The sequence below is a fragment of the Panicum virgatum genome, chromosome 3N, assembly GCF_016808335.1.
Source record: "Panicum virgatum strain AP13 chromosome 3N, P.virgatum_v5, whole genome shotgun sequence".
In the NCBI taxonomy this organism is placed as follows: Eukaryota; Viridiplantae; Streptophyta; class Magnoliopsida; order Poales; family Poaceae; genus Panicum; species Panicum virgatum.
In genome coordinates this window covers 67055990-67079401 of record NC_053147.1, presented here as the reverse complement: position 1 = coordinate 67079401, position 23412 = coordinate 67055990, and the positions used below count along the sequence as shown (strand labels likewise).

General features: G+C 44.0%; 1 protein-coding gene, 1 long non-coding RNA gene and 1 pseudogene across 8 annotated transcripts; 1 reads left to right on the top strand and 2 right to left on the bottom strand.

The window, feature by feature from the left end:
• Window positions 1-1912: 1912 nt before the first annotated feature.
• LOC120666924 (histone-lysine N-methyltransferase ATXR7-like) lies at window positions 1913-16370 on the top strand. 7 transcript variants are annotated; one of them, XR_005671946.1, is made up of 18 exons: window positions 1954-2112; window positions 4817-4974; window positions 5052-5502; window positions 5585-5707; window positions 5924-6214; window positions 6302-6670; window positions 6945-7154; window positions 7238-7550; window positions 7653-8297; window positions 8380-8798; window positions 8889-9011; window positions 9098-9178; window positions 9557-9610; window positions 9687-9838; window positions 10616-10662; window positions 12892-13123; window positions 13847-13923; window positions 14379-16370. XR_005671946.1 is itself a non-coding variant. In XM_039946915.1 (16 exons), the coding sequence occupies exons 1-15, from the start codon at window positions 2092-2094 to the stop codon at window positions 10635-10637; spliced, it is 3414 nt and encodes a 1137-aa protein (XP_039802849.1). In that variant the 5' UTR covers window positions 1949-2091; the 3' UTR covers window positions 10638-10662; window positions 12892-16319. The 7 variants fall into 7 exon arrangements, 2 of the variants coding, with proteins under 2 accessions (XP_039802849.1, XP_039802848.1); XR_005671945.1 differs by adding an exon at window positions 11497-11595 and having other exon boundaries at window positions 13847-16358; XR_005671947.1 differs by having other exon boundaries at window positions 1913-2112; window positions 6320-6670; window positions 13847-16351.
• A 2963-nt stretch (window positions 16371-19333) lies between these two features.
• Window positions 19334-21935, bottom strand: LOC120666922 (annotated as a pseudogene).
• Window positions 21936-22018: 83 nt separating this feature from the next.
• On the bottom strand, window positions 22019-23258 carry LOC120666923. Its single transcript, XR_005671943.1, has 4 exons — window positions 22927-23258; window positions 22551-22641; window positions 22327-22444; window positions 22019-22164 (listed from the first exon to the last, which is right to left on the bottom strand). It is a non-coding gene; the product is annotated as an uncharacterized LOC120666923 (long non-coding RNA).
• Window positions 23259-23412: the final 154 nt, after the last annotated feature.

The window sequence follows — 23412 nt, the reverse complement described above, 5'->3', positions numbered from 1 at the left end:
AAGCTCCTAAGGAAGAAAGCGACCACATGCAGTGGAGAAGACGAGGGGAGGGAAGAGGAGGGGAAGGAGAAGAGCACAAGACGAGAAGGCTCCTAAGGAAGAAAACGACCACATGCAGCGGGGGAGACGAGGGGAGGGAAGAGGAGGGGAAAAGGAGAGCGAGAGAAAGGAAGAGGCTAAGAAAGAAAGTGAACGAAAGCTTTCCGGAAGGGGCTATGACATGGAAAGCATAAAAGTAGGACGAAGGTGCACCTGTGAACGATAGGAAACATGCGTTAGGGCAGTCGATGGGTCTAACCGTTCTCGGCAAGAAACTTCATGGAAGCTGCACTATGAACATCAATGTTGATCGTGAGGTTCCGAGGTGCTTCACCGGTGATAGGGGGAAATAACCGATGCAAGGTCAAGACCAAACACCTACTGTAGAATACCCATTGAACGTTTTTTTTCTTGCTATCGTGGAGCAAGGTTCGGCGGGAGCCGCCAAGCTCTCGGAGGAGGATGAGGCCGCCATGGCTGTCAGCTACCTCCCGGTCCTTGGTGTAGGGGAGGAAGTCGAGGGAGAAGCGGACGAAGTTGATGAGCGGTGTCAGTGGCAAGGGCACGAACGCGGTCGGGTGGCAGCTGCGTATGTGGTAGTGGCCAACGATGGTAGGCGGGTGGAGCGAGCCGGCAAGGCGAAGAAAGGCGCGACCGCCGTCGGTGATGGCGCGGCACCACCGCCTGCAAGCGCATGCCACGCGGACGAGCCAAAGTGAGTGGGGAGTCGAGGCGGAGGAGGATCAGCTAGAGCAGGTCGTTGGGTATGCCGTGAACGCTCCTCGGCTCCTCCTCTTCCGCCGCCGTAATCCTGCGTCGTTGCCCCCTGTGCTCTTGCTCCATGAGAGATAGGAACTCGAAAGCCCTGACGTCTCGCCATCAGGGTGCGCACTTGGATCTGCTTGCGAGTAGGGCTCGATCAATCTGGTCTGTGTCGAATCAGATCTTAATCTGTTTGGTCGCTGCTTTGTTGGGTTGGGCTGTACGGCCCAGCCCATTCGCTTCCGAGCTCGCTAGCATGAGCAAGTATGAGCCCCGGTGCTGCGGTGCAGCCATATGAGGTTTTCTAGACTTTTTTCTAGACAAGGTTTTCTAGACTATAGAGGAGGGAACAAGTGACATGGCTAAGTTGAAGGATGATGGAAAAATTTTCAACACATGCAAAACATACCGTAAAACACATGGTATGAATGTAAAGGGTTAAATTTCTCACTTTGTAGCGTTATTTTTCAAAGCATACAAATTTAACAACGACAACTCATCATCCAACGGTTATATGTGGCCGTACTAGGTTATGGATCTTCCATCATCATCGATCGGCGTCGCCAGCTGGGCCGGCCCAATATACTTAGCATCACAATCGGGCCGGCCTAGGGTAGCATATTGTGAGATCCTTTCCCGCCATCTCTAACCATCTTCTTCCTTGAAACCCTCTGCATGGACGCATGCGCTCCAAACACGCTCCATTGCTGGAATTAGGTATGCGGCGATCCACGCCGCCAACACCAAACAACTAATGATAGCTGCCCCATCTCATCCTACTGATCGGTCCATCAGCCACTACCCCTTCAACTTCAACATCGTCCGATTGTGTTGGTCGCCACCGCCGCCACACCCCCGCCGCCATTGCCATATGCGACGCCGCACCCACCACCATTGCCATACTTGCCCTCCTCCCGGGTATCCATGTAACCCCTTGGAATGACGTTGCCGAACTCCTCACCTTTCCAAACACGATTCCAAGTTCAAACACGCTGGATGCGCGGCGATCGAGGTGGGAAGCGCGCGGGGCCGTCACCATTTCCTCGCGCGCGGTCGGGAGGCGGCCTGGACCAATTTGCCCTCGCCCTGACGTCCTCCTCCTCTACCCCTCGCCTCAGTACATATCCATCCCTCCTCTCTCCAGCCTCCACCTCTCTTCCCCACTCCGCAGCCCCCACCCCCCCGTCGCCCCCCATCGCATCCACCCCTCACCCACCGTGACCCAGCGCCCGGCGGCGGCGGCGGCAGCGACGCCCGGCCTCGGACGGGGCGCCCCACAAGCTCGTCGACATGCCGCATCTCTCCGATCCGGTGAGTCCTCTCTCCCCGTCTCCTCTCTCTGCTCTCCCCCACCGATGCTCCGATGCGGTGAGTCCTCTCCCCTGCCTCCCTCCCTCCCTCCCTCCCTCTCCTCCGATCCGGCGAGTCCTTCGTCGTATGTACGCGCGCGTCGCCTCCCCAGCTCGCGCGCCCGCGGGCGCTTGGGCCGGCGGGCACCTCCGATCCACGTGAGCCAGCAGCAGATCCGACCTGCTCTAGCCTGCTGAGCACGTCTGTTCCTCGATTAGACTATTAGAGTTGCCATCGCAGCGGTCCACGACCTTCTCCGTGTGCTCCCCCAACTCGCTCGACCCTGCCGTCTCCGATGATCGTGTACCTGTAGCTCAATTCCGACGCAGTCTGGCGGCGATTTCTCCCTCCCCGGCTCGTTGGTCCGTGCCCGTTGTGGGATTGAGAGCGATTGTTTAGGGTTGAGGGGTGGATTGGGAGCACGGCAATGATTTTTTTTATCAGCACCTAGAGAGGGGACGAAGGGATGGTTTGTATCCAGGACCATATTTGAGATGTTGCAATGCATTGGTCAGGTGGAATTCTTGCCCACCGTTGAGTTCTAAAAAAAAGAATGGTGATCGATTTCCTGCGCAACAAGGTAGGGTTGTTTCGTGCGATTTGTTTGGGCTTGCTGTTTCGTTTAGTTTATATGCAATCTGCACCCCTTTTCTCAAGGGCCTCGATTGTATCACGGCTTACCTGGTGGGTGCAGCGTGCCTGACTGGTGGCAAACGATTCGGCTGCAAAGCCTTTGTCAAAAATTGCTGTGGCAAGGCTCAGGGCAGATGCCTAGCTGTATGCGGCATGCCAAAGTCTGGTTGTGTAACAAATAAGGGTTCTGTAGGCAGTGGCGGACCACAGTCTGAAATTTAGGTGGGGCCAATGCCCGCGGCAAACTGAACGAATAGTAAAAGTAAGCCATATATGCATGCTCTATTTGTATTGAAATCACACGAAAACAAAGTATAGATGGTAAATAGACAACATGTGTAAAGGTTTAAGTTTGTACCTGTGGTAGAGCAAACAATTATTGCACCAAAAAATTCAACATACATCAAAGTACAAAAAGAGCACCCTGTAAATTCAGAAGATAAATCAATTAGAGTTGCATCTCAAATATGAAAACAATCTCTTCAAGTCTACACGGTAAGCAGAACTTGCTGCTGCATCTCTAAAAAATCGATAAATGTTCTTCAATCTTCAATTTAAGAGCTGCTGAACCATGGCTGTGGCCGTGTCTGCTCAGCAGTAGCGCTGGGCGCCGGCGCTGAGCTGCTGAGCTCTTCTTCCTCTCCCTATATCTCCATGGACTGATGGACAACATGAAATTGGAAGGCACAGGGGAGCTGGATTTCAGTTTGGTTTGGCGCCAGCATGTTCTCTCTCCTGCTAGGGTGTGATGCCACCCTGTCCTGTTGCCAGGCACCTGTGCTTGGCTGCCCCCATGCGATGTGCGTGCGTGGAGCCGTGGGGTCCTTGTTGCAATTTGGGCTTGAACTTGAGGCTACAACCTTCAGGGTCCTATAGCCTTACCTCTTCGTCAATTTGGCTCCCATCCACTTTCTTTCTTGCGGCCCCTGCTGCCTAATGCCCGAAGTGGTGGTGCTGCAGCTCATGTGAACGCACCGATGTGCCTTGGACAGGAGGGGGGGTGCGCCGTCTGGTAGCTGGGGCTGCTGCCCCACCCTGCTGTATGGCGTGATGTGCCTCTGGTGGGTCAGGCAAGTTATTCCCACCAACCAAACACCTCCATTTGTCTCTCAGCCCAAGAGGCCGGGGTTCTATTCCCACCCCGACAACCTTTTGTGCATTAATTCACTTCCTGTGCACATGTCCTTCCCGCGCTCTGCGCCATGTTCATGATACAATAGCTCAGCACCCACTTTTCTAGGTTTTTAAACCAGGTGGCCTAGCTGTTTAAACCGGTTTTTAGGTGGTTTAGTTACAGGGGTGATCTTTCAGCCACAACACACCTGTGAGGGTTCTGGTTTCCTGGTTTTCCGGTTGAACCGCCTCTCCATTCGGTTTTAGTAATAATGCTCCAACTATCGCCCTTGCTTTGCTATATTTCTGGCAGGAAGCTGCACAGTTTTTAAATCAAGAAAAGTAGAAACCAGCATGGTGGAAACTCATTTCAAAAGCAGCCTACTTTCATGAAAATAGTCGGCTTTTGAAAAGAGCTCCTCATAATCAGGCTTTTAACTTTTAAGGTTGATTTTCATTTTCATTGCCAAAGGGCCTCTACCTGAGATGGTTAGAGGAACCCAGCGGCACTCCTCAGGTCCTGGGTTCGACTCCCCGTGGGAGCGAATTTCAGGCTGAGGTTAAAAAAATCCCCTCGCTGGCCCTGTGTGCCAAAGCACTGGTTGTGAGCCGGCCCCAGGTCGGCCTGAGGACCCTTACATGGCCCAGGCAGGTAGTCCCCAGGGGTTACGTCTCCCAGTGTCAGGGCGGGGCCAGGGTTCGGGGATTTTCTCGGTCGGGGAAGCCGAGTCTTCTCTTAGATAATACCGGTGGGGCGGTCTTTCCCCACCCGGCCGAGTTTTTTTTTTTTAAGGTTGATTTTCATTGCTTTAAAAGATGTGGAGAAGCCCGCAGATGCTCTGACAAACTGGGCCTAAGCTGAAGGATACGGTTGATCTGTATATGACACTTGTACCTGTGTCATTGTTCTTGTGATCAGGACCTGGATGTTGGACCAATGTTGTCAGGCTTCCGCTGTTCTTACCCTGTCAGCGGAAGGAAGCGTCTGAAGTTGTTGGTGGCCGAGTCATCGGATAGTGAACCCCTTGTCTGCCCCGTGCCAGCATGTGATGATTCAGGGGAAAACTTGTTTGATCGGTACAAAGCTTCACTGACCATCCCATCATTGATCTTTCCATATAGCTCTGCTAATGCTTTCCTGCATGATTTATCAGGTGCTCGGAGGGTCATCAAGTGGCTTCCGGTAGTGGTGACCAAATACAGAACACTAGTGTGTTTCCTGCAATTCATGAAAATGTCTGTTCCACAGCTAACAATGGTGTGGTTTATCCACAATCTCGGCTCGGCGATTCAGCTGGTCGAAATGGAACACACGGTGCGTACCTCCAACATCAATATTTGGAAGGTTGCATGTATATGAATGAGCATGGGCAGATGTGCGGACCTTACCCACCTGAACAGCTGTATGAGGGGCTCTCTACTGGTTTCTTGCCTCAAAACCTTGCTATCTATGCTGTTTTTGGTGGGAAGACAGCTGATCCTGTTCCCTTAAGCTTTCTGAAACAGTTTCTTTCACAATGGAATTTTGGTGCCACGGTTTCCACTCCAAATGCATCCATGGAGACAAAGAAAGTTACTCCCCATGCTAAAGTGGTTCTTCCAGATGTATGGCTTGCTTTTCTGTCTATATTTCTGTTTCATCCTTAACCTTTCCTGAATCCTTTGGTTTCCTCTTTCTCCCTATTAGGATCTTTCAAGTGAAGAATCATGCTGGATGTTTGAGGATGCGGAAGGCTGCAGACAAGGGCCACATTCTCTTGCTGAACTTTCCTATTGGCATCACAATAGCTATATCCAAGATCTCTCAATGGTAGGAAATCAGCTACTAAAACTATCACTTTCTGGATCATACTAATGCTTTAAGTACGCAAAAGTGGTGTGTACACATTGGTTTTTGATATGATGGTTCTTTCACATTATTTCCATTTTTGGCATGTACAGAGAATCCAGTAGCTCAGCCATGCAAATTTCACACTAACTTTCACATTCTTTCACATTTTGAATCACTCTGATGTCTTTATTGTAGGTTTACCATGTTGATGGTAAATTGGGCCCATTCACACTTGTATCACTAATTGGTTTGTGGAGTGGGGAACACACAGAGTGTTCGGAAGCTACAGCTAATGGTTCTGCACCATTAAATGGCTTAGTGGGTGACATAGTTGGCGATGTCAGCCATCAGCTGCATGAGGGGATAATGAAATCAGCTCGTAGGGTTTTAATTGATGAAATATTCAGCTGTGTGCTTCCAGATTTAATTGCTTCCAAGAAGTCTGAGAAGCAATTGGCTGCAAAACTGAAGAACCAAGCTATTAAGGTTTGTTTCATTTATCAGGGGTTTGTCTAACAAGGGAGCTGTGTTGCACCTTACTATTCCTTTTCAACATTTAATAACCTGCCGCAGCTTTGCTGTTGTTTGCAGCCTGACAGTGTGAGCAACTGGAAGGTTTCCAAACTTAATGCCAAAGTTAACAAACCATATGCTTCTCCAGAAAAAGGCAACTCTGTGTATAATACAGCCCAAGCGGATTCTTCAGTGGCCATTCAATCTACAGCAGCACATGACAAATTTGCCGATATACTGTCAGCAGTTTGGGAAACAATTTATTATGAATCCATGAAGAATATATGGGACGGAATACTGTCTAACCCTGTTATGGACTACTGTGATGTATGGTTACAGAGAAATTGTCGGTTGAATCGTACCACTACGATTAGTTCTGTCACCACTCATATCATAAAAGCCCAAGACAGTCATGCAATGCCATCAAAGGTGTTTTCACTACGGCTAAATGCATTTCTTTCTTGATAGAATGGTTTAGTGTCTTAAACATTTATTTCTTGTTTCACAGCTAATATTTAGTGTCTTAAACATTTATTTCTTGTTTCACAGCTAATGTTTAGTGTCTTAAACATTTATTTCTTGTTTCACAGCTAATATTTAGTGTCTTAAACATTTATTTCTTGTTTCACAGCTAATATTTAGTGTCTTAAACATTTATTTCTTGTTTCACAGCTAATCTCGTGATGCATTCATGATTTTGCAGGACTTTGACGCTACTGAATGCGACATGGAATTTCCACCTGGATTTGAACCACGTGGGAAATCTGCTGGCCCCTTAGCAATAGTCCAGAGGATGCTGGCGAACGAACTATATATCTCTTCAAAGCAATCTTTGTTTCACTATTTTGAGGAGGTCATTGCGGAGGAGATAACGAATTGTTTATGCTATGGACTTGAAAGCGGTATTGATCAGGTGGGTTTATAATTAGGAATTTATCTTGATTTCTTCTAATATCCCTGAATTCACATAATATTTCTGATAAATGTGTATCACAGGAACAAATTGGTACGCCAATTCATGCACCGGAATCACCCGTTTCAGCCGAAGCGTGTGTGCATGAAACACTCAGTCCTGTTGAGATGGTTGTAGGTGGAGAACTGGATATTGTTGAAATGGGTGCGGCCAGAAAAGGTAGTCCAATTGAAACGCATGCAGATGAAGAGCTGAATACCATTGAAGTGGTTGTAGATGAAGAGCAGAATACTGTTGAAATGTCTGCGGCTACTAGGACCAATGCAATTGAAACAACTTCAGATGAACCATCGAGCGCAGCTGAAATGACAACAGATAAAACACTCATTTCTCATGGTAAATCAGCAGCATCCTTTTGTTACATTCTGTTTTGTTACATTCTGTCTTACACTCATAACTGTATTGTGCTTGGTTTCTTATCCCCTTGATTGTGTGCAGGAGAAGAGTGCCTACCCCTTGTGTCTTACGCAAGGATATTTGAAAAGATGGATATGTGTATGACAGCAGAATTGGATGAGAGTTTTGATGAAGTGCCTCCTGGAATGGAGACTGGCTTAGTTTCTTTACCACTTAAGGACAAAAACATGTATCAGCCTTTGAGCTCAATGAACTATATTCCTCCGATTTCTAGATATACGAGCTTGGCTCTCTGCCGGCAAAGACTACACGACAATGTTGTGAGAGAGTGGATGTCTCTCTTCTCAGATACAACTAGCAAGTGCTTGAACTCATGGTACACCAGGCAAAATGCTGTACCTAAAATGGCAGATGGATCATCAAAACTCAAAGAATATACATACTACAGGAAGAGGAAATCCAAGAAAACCTGTCAAACAACGTCATCAAAAGAACCTTTGGAAATTTCTATGGATGAGCAGCTTTCAAAACCTCTATGTCAGCTTGTTGACCATAAGATTTCTGTGAAAAATATCCAGGAATCAAAGAAAGCTTCAACATCAAAGAAAGTTTCATTTGTGGACAAGCCCTCTAAAAAAAGAACCAAGACTCTGGCTATGGCTAATGATGCTCATGATTTGAATATCCAGCAAGATCTGAAACTTGTTTCCTGTGAGGTGCCAAAAAGTAAGTCTTTTAGTTGGCTTCTTCTCCTTCTGATAGATCATACATAGAGTTGTGTAGTTTGTAATACGCCTTTCCTTTCCAGGAACCAGGTCATCTCATCCACCTAAGAAGCAAGTGGTTGCTAATGAAACACCTATGGTGACTAAAAATGTCATGAATACTAGTATGCTCACGAAGCCTGTCAAGAAAAGAAAGGGCAAGAAAATTTCAAGTGAGTCCAGTCGGAAGGTAGAACCGGTGATTCCATGGCCTGAATCAGATGGTTGTGCTAGAGCTTCGATTAATGGATGGGAGTGGCGTAATTGGGTGCGGAATGCTACTCCATCAGAAAGGGCTCGTGTGAGAGGCTATCGTGCCCGTACAATTCTTTCTGCCTCAGATAATAAGGTGTGGAAATTTCAAGTAAAGAGGGATTCATCTGCAAGAACAAATCGGGTTAAGCTGCGGCGGCTATTAAAAGCTTACGAAGGTTCTGAGCTGCTGAAAATTACCCAAATGAAGGTAAACATAACTTGTGTATTTTCTTAAATTTCTGTTTCTATGAGGTTTTGATCATAGCCATAACTCATATATGCCTTTCTTGATGTGTAGGCAAGGAAAAAGCGGTTGCGTTTTCAGAGGAGCAAGATCCATGAATGGGGACTGGTTGCCCTTGAGGTGATCCAAGCAGAAGACTTTGTTATCGAATATGTTGGTGACCTGATTCGCAAGCGGGTAATTATGCATTATTCAATCAACCATTGCTTAATTGATGTGCTAATTTTGAGCAATGTGTTAAGAGATTGATTTGTACCCTATAGGTCTCGGACATACGTGAGTCTCAATATGAGAAGAGTGGGATTGGAAGCAGCTACTTGTTTCGGTTGGATGATGATTATGTGGTATGTGATACAGATCATTCCTTACTTACATGTTACATCCTCTGATTGCAGAGTTGTTTCGGTGTCTTCATTTTTTTTCTTTGCTTACAAGAATAAGAAAGTCATATATTATTCAAAGCGGTACAAAATGAACAAACTGTGAAAATGGTTAGCTAGAGCTTAAAGAAAATCATTAGCTTCTTGGGGGCATGCTATTATTATTTTTGAACAGAAAACTCTGGTGCAGTTCTCAACATAGTGCCTGCTTCTTTTAATGTACAGTAAGGGTAATTGCTCTGCTTTGTAATATCAGGCTTTGATAGAAAAAAAAATTCTCAGTCTTTAACTGCACCTTGTGTTTTTCTTTTTAGCATTCTCTAAATATCTTAAATTATGCAGGTTGATGCTACTAAACGTGGTGGCTTAGCAAGGTTCATAAATCATTCCTGTGAAGTAAGTATTCAAGAAAAAAAAATGAACTTTGATGCTTGTAACATGCTAAGTAGTGGTTTCTTATTTTCCGTGTCAGCCAAATTGCTATACAAAAGTGATAACTGTTGATGGCCAGAAGAAGATTTACATTTATGCAAAGAGGCATATATATGCTGGTGAGGAACTTACATATAATTACAAGTTTCCACTGGAGGAAAAGAAGATCCCATGCTATTGTGGTTCCCGGAGGTAAATCTGCTATCATTAGTTACAGGACATCTTCTTTTCTTAGATGAGGTCTATTGAAGATAATATGTTTTAAATAGTCTTACTGATATTAGGTTTGCCCATCGCCATCATAACTCATATAGTCCTATTCATTGATGTTATAGGCTGACAAACTAGTTGCATACTCCCTCCGTCCCAAAAAAACAAGTCATTCTAAGATTTAAAATTTGTCCCAAAAAACAAGTCACTCTACCCTATTTAGAAAGTGCATGTGCATGTGCATGTACGAATCAATTACTGCCAAGTATAGGTAATAAATAGGGGCAAACATGGTCATTTTACCTTCTTAATCTGTCCTAAATTTCTAGAATGACTTCTATTTTGGGACGGAGGGGGTATAATACTACACAATTAAAAAAATAAGCCAACATAAAAGAAAATGATATCTTACCAAACTACTGGTAATGTGAGATCACAACATTGGTTGATTCCAACTTTTGTTTACCACTGAAGGTAGCTAGTTTCATGCCTTGAAGTTATTAATTAGTACATAACGAGCTCTAGAAAGATTGAAAGAATAACCGAAGCATTCAAATGCTAATATTTCTGCGTCCACGTGAAATCTTTTCTTATAAAAGTTAAATGACTTGTGTTCCTCATGGTCATGATTTTGCTTAACAGTGACATACTGTGTTTCTATTTTTATTAATTAACAGTTGCGTGCTAGGCTGGTAGTGTTCAGATTGCTTCTGTTTCATTACTCTACCTTCTTGTCCTAACTATTCATTCCTTGCTTAGGTGCCGTGGATCAATGAATTAACAATTAAGTAAGGCCATCCTTCGAGGTAATTGCAACACTTAAAGAGTTTTTGGCTATGTTAAATAGATTAGTCTTATGAGTTTTTTCTTCAGTGTGAAACTCATATATTAGTTTTTCATATCATTCTTTCTCATCTTCTGCTGAGCCATCTTTCTTGTTGTGAGTCAACTCAGAATGCTGGATTTTGTTCATTGCCATGCCCTTACTTTGTAATAGCTTATTGAATTTGCAATAAGGTGTGTCTACAACCATTAGATTTTGTCCAAGAACAATGTTACATTCGTACTGATTTATGGGCATTGGAAGCCATCCTCGGTCTTTGTTTTTTCCAAATCAGCATCATAGGAAAATTTTGTTTGGTTTGAAATCCTTTTAAACATTTCTTTAAAAATACTTCAATCCAGAGGTGCCCCATGTTTCACCAAATTGCAATATTTGTGCATCATGTTGAACTGGAAATGGGACATTTAGCTGTCAAACTGCCTTCATTTTGTACCATTGTTAGAGTTAGAACGCCCCACCTAGCCAACCCGACCATAAAATCCAGGTGTTATAGTGGGAGGGGTGGGGGCTTTTATCCTCAGTCCAACATTCCCCCTACTGCGTGCGAGCCGGGCGAGCCGCGGGGCTGTGCCACCTGTCCGGTCTCAGCACTTCGGTCTCAGCGAACGCAGCCAGGGAAATCGCGCAGCGGAAATGCGGTCGGGAGGGATCGAACCCAGGACCTCGGCTCTGATACCAAGTTAGAACGCCCCACCTAGCCAACCCGACTATAAAACCCAGGTGTTATAGTGGGAGGGGTGGAGGCTTTTATCCTCAGTCCAACAGTTAGTTTGTTACTGATAACTTATTTTTTCAGGGATTAAACTAGAATTGTTACATAGGTGTGATTGGTGGATTAAACTGCATTACATTGAAATTTTGGCAGACAAGTGTTGATCTCAGATCTATTTGGAAGGTACCCCTGACCAGGGTTCACCTAACCGGTGGGAACCGGTCCGGTTTGACCGGTTACCGGTCAAACCGGTCCGGCCCGGTTCCGGTTTGGGCCGTTTAAATTCAAAAAAATGAAAAATTCCCAAAAAAATTCCTAAAAATACTTCAAGGTGCGACGAATCTAATGGTGTCAAATTTTCTCAAAAAATCGTTCATTTAGTATAGTTTGCGGGGATTTGAAGCTAAACAAAAAAAACGTGCATACAAAAGTATACAAATACAATGTAAAAGTAGTACAAAAGAGGGTTGGAGGGTTCATTTAGACTAAAATATGTTATACAAACATTTATTTAGTATACTTTGTGGGCATTTGAATTTAAACCAAAAAAGAAAAAAAATTGAATTTGACCGGTTACCAGTCAAACCGACCGGTAAACCGGTCAAACCGGCCGGTATACCGGTACGAACCGGTTGAACTGCGCCATTTGAATTCCACCGGTTCCGACCGGTAACCGGCCAAACCGGACCGGTATACCGGTACCGGAGCCCGGCGGTTACCGGAGACCGGTCGGAAATTAAAACCCTGCCCCTGACCCCCAGTACTCCATTGTTCAAGTGTTACTATTATACGTAAAAAGCTTGCTGTCTTTTTGGATGTTTGTATTGATACCTATCCATGACCTCAACTATGCCTTAATAACTGATTGAAATTAATGGGTGGTTAATAATTATGATACATTCCTCATTTGTTTATGCTTAACTTATAGATGCGCATTGGCTAGGTTACCGCTTAATCTCCTATTTCCTTTTCCATTTTTCATTGTGCTGATATTGCCATATTGGTGCTAAATATTTCTAACATCGTCTGGGTGTAATCATGATTCATGCCACCTATATAACCCAAGAGGACATGTCAGTCACCTGGAAATTTCATCCAGTGTACTTTGCAGTACAGGCTTGCATAGTTGTATGCTATCTGTTGGTATTTCTCTCCTGAGGATTCCAATTGATGAAATCAGTTGTTTTGTACTTCCAAGTTCCAAGAATTTAATGTCCGAGATATTATGTTGGAATCTAAATTGACCATGCATGCAAATTCGGAGGGGGAAGTTAGATCTATTATTATCATGGCTGATGAACCCAAGTCCTTCCCATTGTATTAAAAAAAAATTACCTGTAGTAGACACAATCATCTCTGCTTTGCTGACCTAACCTTGGGACTATTTTGCTTCATAAAATATGCTACAGACAACAGCTTGCAATTTGGACTCGAAAGATATTCTTAGGCTAATTAGAGTCTTCTGTGTCTACTCCACAGGGTTTATATCAGTGCCAAAGTGGGGTTGTGGAACATCTGCACTGCAAGAAGAAACTGCGCATTACACTTATTTAAGTCGGATGAGATTTATTTCAAGGTATCCTGAGGATGGTGCAAAAGGATGATACATGATATGATACATGATCATGTCACCGCTGCCTTCTGGAGGTGGTGGACATGAGAAATTGAGTTGTGGATGAGCTGAGCTAGTGAATGGTTGCTTTCTGACAAGGTTAATACATTGTTCTTTCTCATACCTGGGTAGAGTTGCAAACTCATGTACAGGCGCAGACTTTTACTTAGCACATTGTCTGAATTGAAGATATAGTTTACATGGTGGTGGTTAAATGGTTAAAGTTAAACTGGTTTAAACTCTCCTTCTCTCAAGTATTTAATTAGCAGTTAGAGATGACACAAAAGCCGATACCATAGTGCTTCCGCATCTTCTTTTGAGAAGGATGATATGAGCATCAAGCTGAACTGCGCGGATGCGTCCTGTTCATATGTTTGATCAACTTGACTTGAATGGACGCCTACTATGTTGATGTGGATACATGCATGGCCATGTGAAACTAGCGATTGGATGACCCTTCTCGTTTGCACATGGGAGACATCTCTAATCTTTCATCATGGGCCCTTGATCTGTTTTGCCATGTGCTCTAGAAAAAACAAGGACAGCATCACCCTTGTACTCCCGGGTCTTCACAAGTTGCAACATTTTGGGCTTTCGGTTTTAGCCACTTCATCAATACCTGGCAAATGGTCTGGCCAGGTGGAAATGTGTTATTTCATGTACTCGTTGATGAGTGAAAAGAGATTTTTTACTGCACCCTTAATATTTTATTTTTTTAAATTGTTCAAATCCTGTTCTATGGGTAGTGCACTGGGGTGCAAAAGGTATCTTTTTGTAAAGCGGTGCAGGTGTTTATTCACGGACACACTCCTGTTTTTGCAGGTACAAAGCTGCATAGACCTGTCGAATCATCCATGAGGTACGCATGTAGGCGTGCAAGAATTTTCCAAATGCGTGTGGTATGTGTTCCATCTCTTGATTGGTTGTCCCTACGCTTTCCTTCATGCATTCTGATCTTAACATTAGAGGCACTAACACTCACTTCGGTCGGAAATCCGGGAATTTTGACTATTATATTTATATATGTCTATTTTAAAGACAAAAAAATCACATGTGTCGATTTGTCTTGAAAATATGATTTATAATATGTAAATATATTCAGCTTTATAGATATATCACCATAGAAAAGTTTGGAGACAGCACGTGTAGATGTGTCTTAAAAAGTATACTCTATAATCTCACAAGTTTATTGGGTTTTGTGATATACTGCAATAGAATAAAAAAAATACAAGGTAGTGGTCAAGAGCATACACTTGAGAGCATGTCATGTCATATCACCTAGATGCAGTGACATTTTTCCTATACACATTAAAGCACCAACAGTGCTGCTCTGATTTACACTGTTTCGTGTTAGCCACAGAATTAGGTTCGGCAGCTTGCTTGCTCGGACGCATGCTTGTTTGGTGTGGCATCCGCTGATGGAAACCGCTTGTTTGGTGTGTGCACGAACTAAGCCACGTACCATATGGCCAAGATTTTGGTTGCATACACAACATGGCCAAAAAATGCATGGGTCCTGAGCTTGTGATGGAGGCATCGCAAGTTTTTACCATCGAAATGGAAGTCTTAAGGTTAGCCAAATCTAAACAAGCCTGCACGGGCTGAAGGCGTGAGTAAGAACAGCACAAAAAGAGGCAAGCGAAACAGGGATCGAAAAACGAGGTCGTACGTTTCTCTATAGCAATCGGGAGCAAACGAAAGGGAGATGTTGATTGGATTCGCTCTCTCTCTTGAGAGGGAGATACGTGGATTAGTAAGATCTCAAATTTAAGCTCTTCAAACGTGGTGTAGCTTGCCGGACTCGTTGCCGAAGCTGAAGTCCACCTCGTAGAGAACCCAGGCCCATTTTCACGGTGACGTATGAAGCACACCTCGCACATCGGTAGTGTAGTGGTTTGGTTTTATTTTTCGTTTTTGAGAGGATAGAACATAGAAGTAATTCTTTCTACATCTTTTGGTCGATAGAGTAGTTCTCCGTTGCTTGGAATTGGAGTAAACTTTTGGGCTTGGGTCTGGACTAGGAAAGTAGGAACTATGATTTTCTTTCTGGGCCTAGCTCTTGAACACTAAAAAGAACCCTGAGCCGGTGGTGTACAGTAGCAAAAGTGAGTGCAGTTTGCACATGAAGCTTAAAAAGTTGTCGTCTCCCAGATGTTACCCTCCGGGCCAAAATACTCTGTTTTCTAAATGCGGGTCATACTTTTGTGCCAAGTCAAACTTCTCTAATTTTGACCGGATATATAACAAAATGTATCAACATATGCGGCATCAATTTAGTTTCATTAAATTCACAATAAAATATGTGCTGATATCACATATATTTAGTATTATGGGTGTTAATATATTTTTATTTAAATTTGGTCAAAGTTATAAAAGTGTTAGGACTATATTTTGGACCGGAGCGATTTCTTGATTTGGATATGCAATTGCTTTGATGCGACCGTTGACCACTGTCTTCTAAATACATGGTTTATAAATTTATGCCATTATTGAAGTACTTTTCAAATATGCTCGTATGATTTCATGTTCCTAAGCTAAACATCTTAAAAGTTATTGATAGTCGAAGTTTACACAAGTTTAACTAGCTCTTGTGCAAAACAGCAATTAAGTATTTGTGAGCTGAGTATTACTACTGCTTGGTTTCTATTCGTTTGCTAGCTATGAAATTTCTCTGTTTCAAATGGGCACGAGTTAACAAAATGCCATAAAAATAACTCGCTAGGGGTTGAGATGTACATTTAGCTTTTAGCTGTTGAAGTTGGTAAGAAACTAAGAATCCAACCCAATATTCCTTGTGCCCTAGCTAGCGTTTACTCGGGGACATGTTCAGTTAATTCATTACTACCGGCCACTAACCGTTTGCTTGTGCATCACTATCACCGGCCTTATTCTTTGTTGGAAGAGCATAGGTGAGCATGGGGTCAATATAAAGACTTAAGGTACCCCTATGCTTTCCTTTGATGGTCGGTTCAAATCCGGCAGGTCGGCTCTAGGGCTCGTTAGGATTTAGGAAACTTTGTTTGTGAATCAAATTCTTAAAAATTCATACTTGTTGATAACTTCCAGAGCATTTCAGCTGTTGCGTTTTGTTTTTTCTTTGGTAGATAGTATGAGGTATGACTTTTCTTTTAGTTAGGTTCATCATGCTAATGGTGCTTAGCTCAAATCTGTGTACTAGAAGTAAAGTTTGTGAAGACACTATTTTTCTTTTAATCGTCGAAACAATAATGTAATGTATGTCACCGAGGGTGTACCACCGTGTGTTGACTAATTCTTGTAATAACAGTTTCTCAAAGAAAATTCTTGTAATAACAGTGTAATTCGCCCTGTGCCATACTTTGAATGATGGATAAAAACTGTGAATCCAAATTACAAACTATTCACAATGATAGTTTGGAGAAGTATGAGAAAATGAAAATGGATCTTCAGATTGAGCTTGGTAACCTAAATTCTTGTAATAACGGTCCATTACAAAGAAATTTTCATAGAACTAGGCTGGAAGGCCCCCAGAGGCCAGCCGTTTCCTTTGTACGGGCCCACTACGAAGAAGAGATTTCACTCAGCACGAGCTGCCGCTGCGTCGGCACGAGCAGGCACTGCTGCGGCACGGGTGTGGACTGTGCTGTAGTGTTGACCCGTCACGGTGGGACGGACGACGGACTCTGCCGTGAGTCTGCCCCCCGGTCCATCGGTTGACCTTTCTGGGCCGGCGGATGGGCCTGAGTTGCATGCGCGAGCAGAAAGGCGTTTTTTTATTTTTTTTATTTTTCAAAATCGTTTTTTACATGAATATATTTTTGGTTTCATAATTTACAGATTTATACCCCTATCGCCCGGCTGCGGGGCGGCCGGCCCCCTGCCGCCCTCCTGCCGGGCGGTAGGGACCTTAATGTAAATAAAATTTTTTAATCGCATTTTGGCTCTTGGGGGGAGCCTGCCGCCCGGCAGCCGGGCGGCAGGTACCCGCCGCCCGGTGGCGGGGCGGTAGGCCTACCCGCCGCCCAGCAGGGGGGCGGCAGGCCCCCTCCCGCAGGTTAAACCTTGACCGTCAGTGCGGTATTAGATGTGGTTTTAAATATTTTAGATAGGAATAAAAACCGTTAGTAAAGTAGATGAATATGAAAAGTATAACTTAGCAATTCAAACACATACGCAACTGAGAACGAAATAGGTGATGTATGAGAACAAAATAAGTATAACATGACGACATGTCCATAACAAAAATATAGAAACAACTAGAAGCACCTCCTAACCACCCCGGCCATGTCGACCTCTTTTACGCTGTACGTGGACGTGGTCTGTAGGGTAGGTATGTGTATGAATTTCGTTCTCAGTTTGCGTATGTGTATGAATTGCTAAGTTATATTTTTCATATTCATCTACTTTACTAACGGTTTTTATTTCTATCCAAAATATTTAAAACCACATCTAATGCCGCACTGACGGTCAATGTTTAACCTGCGGGAGGGGGCCTGCCGCCCCCCTGCCGGGTGGCGGGTACTTGCCGCCCGGCTGCCGGGCGGCAGCCGCCCCCCAAGGGCCAAAATGTGATTAAAAATAAATTTTATTTATATTAAGATCCCTATTGCCGGGCAGGAGGGCGGCAGGGGGCCGCAGCCGGGCGGTAGGGGTATAAATCTGTAAATTATGAAACCGAAAATATATTTTTATAAAAAACTATTTTGAAAAATATAAAAATAAAAAAAAAACGCAGCAGAAAGTGCTATAATTTTGGGCTTCTTTTTGGAAGGCGGTCTTGGGCTTATTTTGCTTGAAAGGAAAAGAGGAAATGCACTAGTGGCATTTCCCGAATCACGTCTTGTCGTGTGTGTGGATCATAGTTTGTGGAGAAAATTGCATATTTGCAATTCTAAATATCGTGCTTCGCAGTAATACCATTATTAGTATTTATTGATTTTGTAAAAAAATATTGACATTACAACTTTGTGCTAGCGAGCCTTTCGCTTTACAAACATACTCCGCTCCACAAAGATGGTTCATTTAGCCTTCAAATTTTGTCCTACAAAAATTGTTCGTTTAGATTGTAGTAAAATCCATCTAATTAAAGTAATATCAAATATTAGGAAATAATTGCATTGAGAAGGCATGGCCCCATCAAATGTTTAAGTAGTAGATGTTACTTTTCTGGTTCCAATGCATCTGCATTTATTAAGGATCTAAGAAACCAAATAAATAAATAGTGCAGTCTTCAATCACAACTACTATAGTTAGGCCCTGTTTGGTTCATGGGACTAATGCATTAGTCATCCATGCACTTTAGTCCCTAAGAATTCAAAGAGGAGGGACCAAAAGGCTCTAAAAGTGCATGTTGGGACTAAAATCCATTAGACCCTCTGGGAGGTACTTATTGGGACTAAATGCCTACTAAAAGTCTACTTCTGTAGGGGTAATATGGTCTTTTGTACGTTCATTTAATGACCTTTAGTCCCTGGTTATAAACAGAAAGAGACTTAAATTTTTAGTCAAGGGACTAAAATTTTTCATAGCAATAAAGGAACTAGATATGACTTTAATAACAGGTAATATGGTTATTTTCCACTGCTAGTGATATGTCTAAAATTTTCTAAACGAACGGTCTTTGTGAGACACAATAGTAGATAGAATGGAAGGATAGACCAACACTGTCATCAGCGCTCGTTCACGTTTCCTTCCTGGGATCTTTTTTTGTTTGGATGCGCTAGACAGCCGCAGCTTTTGCATTAGCACGTCCACACGAGATCGCTGAGAGAAAAGATGAATAAGACCAGAGAGAGCGCCAAGCTCGTCGTCATCCTTGGATTCGTATAAGAGGAAAGCAAGCCACGACACAGAGCGGTGGCTCACGACGCTTAGACGCACGCACAACAACCGTGCAATCTATATTTCCTCTCCCGAGGCCTTTTGGGTTCCTTGCTCAGTTGGCAATGGCAATCTACAGGATTACACACTAGTACGTCACCAGGCGCCAAAGGGCCACTAGTTGAGTTAGTTAGGGGAACCCAGCGGCACTCCTCAGGTCCTGAGTTCGACTCCCCTTGGGAGCGAATTTGCGTTACGGCTTTTCTGCCGTCAATGTCACCCACCCTATGCATGCGTGATCAGGCTGTCTGCATGCTCGTGCTACACTGTCTGCATGCGTGATCAGCTAGGATCAGCAGACAGAAGTATGATCAGACATCAGGATATGACAGTGAAGTATCTGTGAGACAAACTGTCGACTGCGGGATGACGCAGGAGGGCGAGAGCAACAAGAAGCCCCTCCGGTGCACGGGTCTTTCAAGTTCCTGATGCCATCAGGATATAATAGAGTTTTTTTATAAGAAAAATGATATACTCACACCTCAAATGTAATTATAATCGTATATATTCATCGTAACTATTACAAGCTTACAGCAAGTTGAGCAGAGTTGCAATTCACTAATAACAAGATACCGACACATAGGATGGAAATTGTGAACTCGGCCAAGTGTGCCACACTGAATTTTAATTGCAGTAACAGGGCCGCATGACAATATGTCATGTAAACTTGTGGCTTAGCTACAGATCATGCTATGGGGACTGTGGCGGTGTGGCCATGCCCATCCTAAGAATTTTGACTCCAGAGTTCTTCGTTGCCATCCTGCAAACGTTTGCCGAAATGACAATCAGCAGTTCTAGAGAAATGACATAGAGCAGATACTAGTACAGCCAGTTAATGTAGTGCCAACTAGTGGTGAATAAGTATCAGATTTGGAAAATCTTATGCAACAGTAGTGACAAACTTATGCCATATGTAATGAGTATGCTGCATACCTCTAATTTAGACTTAGCTTCCCAATCAAATGTCTTGCACAATATCTCATAGCTTTTTTCAAGTCCTATCTGTGAAAAATGAAGAGATCCATGTAACCACCATAAGAGTCGCAATTTTTTTTATGGTTATAAGAAAAAAAATAAGTTATAGGTAAAGTGGTACTCATGCCTGAGGATCCACTCGTGATGGTGAGGTACTGGATATTACATATCTGGACAGGAGAAAGAATGAGACTAAAAGTGAAGTGGTGCCCACAAGATTTGGCAACCGGAAGGTACAAATACAACTTAATGTACAATATATAATCTCACCTCAACTTAGTATAGAAAGCCATAGCTTGAGTATTAGCTTTCTGAACTGTTAGCATCACAGCTCCCATTTGGTTCTGCATACATGTGGTGGAATGTCAGGACTCAGGACAGCTATTGAACTAAAACATGCAACTGACAATCATGAATCATATCCAGAATATTGGGATAATAAATAGCTAGGACTACGAATTGACCATATTACCTTGCAAGCTATCTGTTCAATTAACTGCATCATAAACTTTCCCAGCCTTGCCCTGGGCAGAAGTCTCCATTTGTAGCTCATACACATAGACAACAGGCAGCTCGTCTTCCAAAACAAACCTATAGTGTACAAAACCAACCAAGCGACCTTCATTACATGGTGTGTGGTTATGTTCCACCCCTGCACCTTGATTCATGGAACATTCAGTAGTGAACCCATTTGAATATTGCTTGATAAAGATATATCGCGCTTCTGGGGCCACCATTTCTTGGCGCTTAATTTTCTCTTCTGAAGGCCATTCTGGTCCATAGGGTTCCTCCATGTTAACCTAAATTTATTTGCTAGAATTACATCCAGACTAGGAACATGTAAAAGAAAATTTGAAAAATGCTGCACTAAGAACATAATACAGTGAAAGCAAATGCATATAACCTTTAGAAGATTTTGGATGTACTTCCTCATTGGTAGTGTAAGTTTATCCCCACGTCCAGACTCCAAGTAGACTGAAAGGCCTATAGATCAGGATAGATCCAGGAAAATGAGTTTGATATCTCGGCCCTAGAATAACAGAGCATAACTGACTGAAAAGCAATGGACAAATTTTGCATTCAATTTTGTTTTACTGACTACCTGAAAAAGATAGGTGTTCTAAGTCATACCTTGACATTGGTACTTCTACAGTTCCAAATTTCCTTTTATTATGGTAAACAAGAACAATGTAATTACCATTTCTTTGAAATTTATGGAAGGCAGGGAATTGCGCTAGATGGTCCTTCACAGCTATAGCTTTCCTTACAAGTTCATCGATTGCCTTCTTCCTCTCCAATACCTAGCCAAGAGCATAGAATTACCTTTGTGAGCCCCAAACTCCCTATACATCTAGTAGTTCTCTTCAAAAGCTGATTATGACACCAAGCATCATCAAGTGCTTATTGTGCTGTCAGTGCGAAGAAACAACACTGAATGATGAATGTGACGACACACAAGTTCAGCAGGACAACACCAGGGTTAATTGTTGTGTTAAAAGTTGATCCAGCACGTCCATTCCACACAATGACCAATTGATCTCATGCAGCAAATTTATCCTGCGTAGGAATCCAGGCAATTTCCAGATTTCTTGGGCTTTATCTAACATTGGGTGTGAAGTCTAGCACCCGGATAAAATCTGGCAAGGCCCCTTGGACCTTGGTATAAGGTAACAAATAAAGTTTAGGAACATACACCAAATTTTCACTAGTAGATTGCCCGTGCCCATAGCAAGCGCAACTATGCATCAATGGGTAGGAACAGACAATCGAATAGGCAGGGAAAAAGGAGCTGAGTGATTGCATCCCGACTAATGAGAGAAGGATTTGGGGGAGAGAAAAGAGATGGACCTCCTTTCTACTTGGCCTCCTCCCCGCTCCGCTGCTGATCCGGGGCCTCTTCTTCTCCGCCGTCGCCATTACCGTCGCCTCCAAGCTCCGTGACTCTGTTTGAGAAGGCGACGCGGACGGGAAAGAAGACGGCTGGGCTTTTTTCTGTGAAATCTCTTCTTCGTAGTGGGCCCATACAAAGGAAACGGCTGACCTCTGGGGGCCTTCCAGCCTAGTTCTGTGAAATTTTCTTTGTAATGGGCCATTATTACAAGAATTTAGCCGACAACTTCATCAAAACTAGCATGGGAAAGAGTCAACTAAATTCTTTATCTCTGTAGCTATAGGAGTTGAAATGGTGAATTCTGTATGAAGACGATTGAAACATCAAGGAGCATCATTGTCTGGCCTGATTGATCTAGCAATGTACTGGATTCAAGAGAGTGTAATTAAATCTTTTGGAATCAGCACCTGAAAACCTAGCACGTTCAGAAGGAGCATCATTAGTTTAACTTGTTTGTTTTCCAGCTGCCCTAGATACTCATAGTCATAATTAATGCATTCATGCAGAATTCATATCATCAGCAGTTCTACACGGCATATTTCCTATGCCAGTTCATGTTCGCAGGAGAAAAACATACCAATCTCTGAATCTCTGAACTTTAGGTTCAGCCTGCAACTAGCACAAAGATTCACTTCCTTTTTCAGTCATGAGACATTTACTTCAGCCTTCACAGCCAATGAACTATTCAGTATTCACTGCAACAAGCCTAAATGACATTACAAGGCTAACTTTTCCCCGAGCACAAAGATTGGAATAATGCTGGGCTACTAAGGAAAAAGGAACTGAAAGAAGGCAGCATACCTCTTTTCTTTGTTGTCCTTTGATTTCTTCAGATACTCTGCGTGTACGAACCCACAAGCTAATTACTCCTTGTGCTTGGTCTTGCCGTCGTCTGTAAGCAATCCCGGCCATACAATAAAGCACATTTGCAAATCCAAATAGAAAGATGAACTTCCTGTCCGAGGTAGATTACTCTCCCAATAGAATATCTAAATCCCAGGCTTAACTAACAATGAAGGAATCAAACCAATTCGTAGACCAGTAACTAAAATTGAACTTCTGAAAACAAGTCTATCGGCACCAATAACTCCCAGCAATGCTACATATATACAGTTCACACTAAACAAGCAAAAATAGCAGCTTTAATCAACCTTCTCAGTAAGGAAGTACAACTCACCTGGGAGACTCGGGCGTAGATGCGAGGGCGGCGGAGAAGGGCCGGAGGTCCCACTTGTGCGGCTCCGACGGCACGACGTTGAGGAGTATCGAGGGCAGCGATGGCCGCAGCAGCAGAAAGGGGCTTCCCAGCGGTGACCGAGGCGGCGGCGGCGGGCGTCCCGGTGCTGGCGTGGCCGGAGTTCGCCGGTGGGCGCGGACTACAACGAGGCGCTGGTGGTGGGGCTCCTAGACACAGGCATCGGCATGGGCGCCGAGAGGGGGGTACCTGTGGGGAGGCGAGGCGCTGGGCGGGGTGGTGGTGGGCGCGGAGGCCGCGCCGGAGCGAGTGCGCGGCGCCGGCGCCACGGCGGCTGCGGGCTACGATAATGGGCCAGGCCTCAGAAGCCGGAATCGTTGGGCCGGGCCGGATCCCGGCCCATGTTGAGATTCTCCATGCCCTTGGAAGCGGTCTCTCGCCAGCAACAGATTCTCCCGTCCGCTGATC

Bases quoted from the DNA above. Each gene is read 5' to 3' on its own strand.
- LOC120666924 (XM_039946914.1), top strand. From the start codon at position 2,092: ATGCCGCATCTCTCCGATCCG. The intron at 7,551-7,652 runs GTAAATCAGCAG...GATTGTGTGCAG, and splicing joins TAAAACACTCATTTCTCATG to GAGAAGAGTGCCTACCCCTT. The intron at 9,012-9,097 runs GTAATTATGCAT...TGTACCCTATAG, and splicing joins GTGACCTGATTCGCAAGCGG to GTCTCGGACATACGTGAGTC.